We start from the raw sequence: 3,834 nt of genomic DNA, 5'->3' as shown, positions 1-3,834 counted from the left end.
CTGTAGTCCCAGCTACTCAGGAGGCTGAGGCAGGAGAATGGCGTAAACCCGGGAGGCGGAGCTTGCAGTGAGCTGAGATCCGGCCACAGCACTCCAGTCCGGGCGACAGAGCGAGACTCCGCCTCAAAAAAAAAAAAAAAAAAAAAAGGTTCAAAGTAGCTACCTGGCTCAGCACGGTGGCTCGCACCTGTAATCCCAGCACTTTGAGAGGGCGAGGCAGGTGAATCACTGGAGGTCAGCCTGACCAACATGGTGAAACCCCGTCTCTATTAAAAATATAAAAATTAGCTGGGCATGGTGGTACAAACCTATAATCCCAGCTACTTGGGAGGCTGAGGCAGGAGAATTGCTTGACCCTGGGAGACGAAGGCTGCAGTGAGCCGAGATCCCAGCCATTGCACTCCAGCCTGGGCAACGAAAAAAGGAGAGGGGAGGGGAGAAGAGGAAAAAGAAAAGAAGAAAAAGAGGCTATATTTAAATAGCAGGTAGTCCAAGAGTAATGATGAATGCCTTTAATAAAGACTTAATCTTTCTTAAAGGAAAAGTATATAATACAGAAAAAAATTATTGGGCTTTTATTGGCAATTACAAAAGTAATACATTTTCTTACATAATACATTTCTTCAGTAATATATTTTTCAAGTATTTTACCATAGACTTTCTAAACTACCTTGTCATTGACCCCATAATTTATTATAAAGTAGGTCCCATAATCACATTTTTTGGAAGTTGCTGAAACTGAGATAAAAAATATTGTTTTTAAGGGAAAAACTGGACAAAATACAGAATAGCCAAAACTAGATTCACTGGCTCAGTTATGTCCACTAGGTGAAAGAAAATGAGTCTTCTAATAGTTCATTCAGAATCTGTTACTGTAGAAATTTTAAGAGGTCTTGAGTCAGTTCCAGTATAAAAATAAGGCCAAAGTGCTCCTGTAAAATCATCATTAAAAGTATAGAGAAGAGATCTATCATTCAAATTATAAAAGGAAACCTCACTCATTTCATAGTCTAAAAATATGCCAATCTTACTAGGTGTTACTTTGGGCAGCAGAATAATTTCCTTATGGCCCAATACAATATAATTATTCTGACTAGATCGCCAAATTCCCCATAGTCCATCCTGTACTAAAATTGGTTGACTCTTCTTCCTTCTGGGAAGAGATTCATTACAGACACCAAGAATCCATTCAAGCTTGTCTTTCACTTCTACTTCCCAGTACTGCCTGCCACAACTATATCCCTTAGAACCCAGGACAGCTGGGAGGAGATAAAATCTTCTTGGGTTACGAGGTAAGTTTTGTGTTGTATTTCCATACCGCACAGTTTTTCTATCTTCTGAGACTATAAGTTTACGATGTGCTGTTTCAGGATCTAGAATTACATCTACTTGAAATCGCTTGATAATTTTGTTTAGGCCAGAATATTGTGGAGGCAGATGGTAACCATATTCTTTTAATTTGAATGAAAAAGGTTCAGGGAATTTTAAATTTTTATATCTGTGATAGATATCCTTAACATTAGCCAGTAATTCCAGTTCTGACTTCACATATATGCTCTCTATCTCCTTTAGTAGATATTTTAATGAGGAGGTATAATCTGAAAACTTTGTTAGGCTTTCATTTAGTTGTGCTAAAATATCCATCTCTTCATCTCGTAATTGCCCAAGAACAGTCTCTTGCTCATTTTGCAGAAATAACCTAAGTTGCTCAAATTCAGACTTGACTTCTTCTGCCCTATGTTTTACCCGTTTCTTCAGTTCCAGTGATTTTCTGGTTTGTATAGTTATGACTTTTCCAATTAGTTCCACTCTCTCCTTCCACGGTGCATTGTATTCCTCCAGTTTCTTCCTATGATACGAGGCAGCCTTCTTTATGGGCCAAACACAGTGATGCTGGTGATCAGTGGAGAAACTGCACCTTGGACATAAAAGCTCTAGGTCTTTCTGACAGAAGAAAGTCAAAAGCTGATTATGCTTCTTACACACATGCTTCTCTTCCTGCCTCTTCCTCTTGCTTCTTATCTGGAGTTGCTTAGCAATTTCAGTCAAACTACCCAGCTGGGGATTGCTTACAAATTTCCTTTCTGGACAGCAAAAGTGGCAAAAGGGGCAGGGGAAACTATCATCTAGATCCTTCCAGGACATAATGATGCAGGAGAGACAGAAGTTATGCCCACAGCTGATGGTCACTGGGTCTTTCAAGTAGTCCAGACAGATGGGACAGCTAGCCTCTGCTCGGAGGTCAGCCAGGGCCGCCACAAATTCCATCGAGCCTTGAACAAAGATGGTAGGTAAGATAATTCTTTTATTTTAGCAAGGCGTAGCTGTCTAGAGCTCACGACCCAGCACGCAGTGGATATCCTCCCCAGACCTTGAAATCTGGCCAGCTTTCAGTTTTACCGACTTGGCATGTTAATGGCAGCTTCTAGAAACTTGTTAAGCCCTCAGCTCCTTAGCTTCAGAGTCTACTGCCACGAACACTTCACAGCTTGCAGCCAATTGCATATTAGAACTTAATAGCTGTGCTGCTGCTCTTCCCACTGAATGAAATAAAGTCAAGTTTTCTTCAAGAAAGCAGCCTCACATCCAAGACAGGGAATCCTTCCTATGAGTGAGAAAAGACACCACGTTAAAAATCTGATTCCATAATCACAAATGTATTAAACATTCACACAAGAATCATCAATGAATGCTAAAATCACTGGGTGGAAGTTCTTGGAAAAACAAGATATTCATACTGCAGAGATTCACCCCATACATTACTTATTAAAAATATATATATATATGGGACAAACTTATGGGCTTCCTGATAGGATGCTATGGCAAGTATACAACATTGCCTGCATAATATTCTTTCCAAAAATATTGACCTTAAGCTAACCATATGAAAATTCAGATTGTGGCGCATTCTTATAAGACAACTGGTATGCATTCTTCAAAAATGTCAATGTCAGGAAAAACAAGCATAAAAAAAGGTTTCTAGATTTAAGAAGAGGAAACAAACATGAGAAATACAATGTGTGACCCCTGATTGCATCTGAGATCTTGAAATAAAAACAAAACAAAACAAAACAAAAAAATGCTGGCGACAGGCTGGGTGTGGTGGCTCACTCCTGTAATCCCAGCACTTTGGGGGGCCAAGGCACTCGGCTCCCTTGAGGCCAGGAGTTCAAGAGCATCCTGGCTAACATGGTGAAACCCCATCTCTACCAAAAAGACAAAAAATTAGCTGGGCATGGTGGCATGTGCCTGTAATCCCAGCTGCTTGGGAGGCTGAGGCAGGAGAACCACTGGAACCTGGGAGGCAGACATGGCAGGGAGCTGAGACTGCAGCACGGCACTCCAGCCTGGGTGACAGAGCGAAACTCTATTTCCAAAAAAAAACCAAAAAACAGTTGGGAACGAATAAATGTGAGATTCTTAGTATGGACTGTATATCACATACTGTTGTACCAGTGTTAAATTGAGCACAATAAAATTATCACAGTAAGAAGTAAAATGCCCTTGTTGTTAGGAGATATGGATGTATTGATGCACAGCGGGAATCCATCTGGAAGCCTGAAGCTTTCCGAAGGTTCAACAATTTAAAAAAATGTATAGCCAAGTGCGGTGGCTCATGCCTATAATCCCAGCACTTTGGGAGGCCAAGGCAGGCAGATTACCTGAGGTCAGATGTTCTAGACCAGGCTGAACAACATGGAGAAATCCTGTCTCTACGAAAAATACAGAATTAGCTGGGTGTGGTGGCACATGCCTGTAATCCCAGCTACTCAGGAGGCTGAGGCAGGAGAACTGCTTGAACCCAAGAGGAGGAGGTTGTGGTGTGCTGAGATT

General features: G+C 41.2%; 1 protein-coding gene across 3 annotated transcripts in view; it reads right to left on the bottom strand.

Annotated features, from left to right (window-relative positions):
• Window positions 1-555: 555 nt before the first annotated feature.
• LOC105524417 (tripartite motif-containing protein 60-like) overlaps window positions 556-3,834 on the bottom strand; it is an 8,975-nt gene continuing 5,696 nt past the window's right edge. For all 3 annotated transcript variants that reach the window (XM_011959674.1, XM_011959676.1, XM_011959675.1), the window contains exon 3: window positions 556-2,605. In XM_011959674.1, the coding sequence (XP_011815064.1) occupies window positions 856-2,268 (1,413 nt within the window). In that variant the 5' untranslated portion in view covers window positions 2,269-2,605 and the 3' untranslated portion in view covers window positions 556-855. The remainder of the gene's footprint in view (window positions 2,606-3,834) is intronic.

This window comes from Colobus angolensis, unplaced genomic scaffold (assembly GCF_000951035.1).
Source record: "Colobus angolensis palliatus isolate OR3802 unplaced genomic scaffold, Cang.pa_1.0 Scaffold5, whole genome shotgun sequence".
NCBI classification, from domain to species: domain Eukaryota; kingdom Metazoa; phylum Chordata; class Mammalia; order Primates; family Cercopithecidae; genus Colobus; species Colobus angolensis.
Note: the sequence above shows the minus strand (reverse complement) of the source record. Positions and strands in the feature narration are given on the sequence as shown.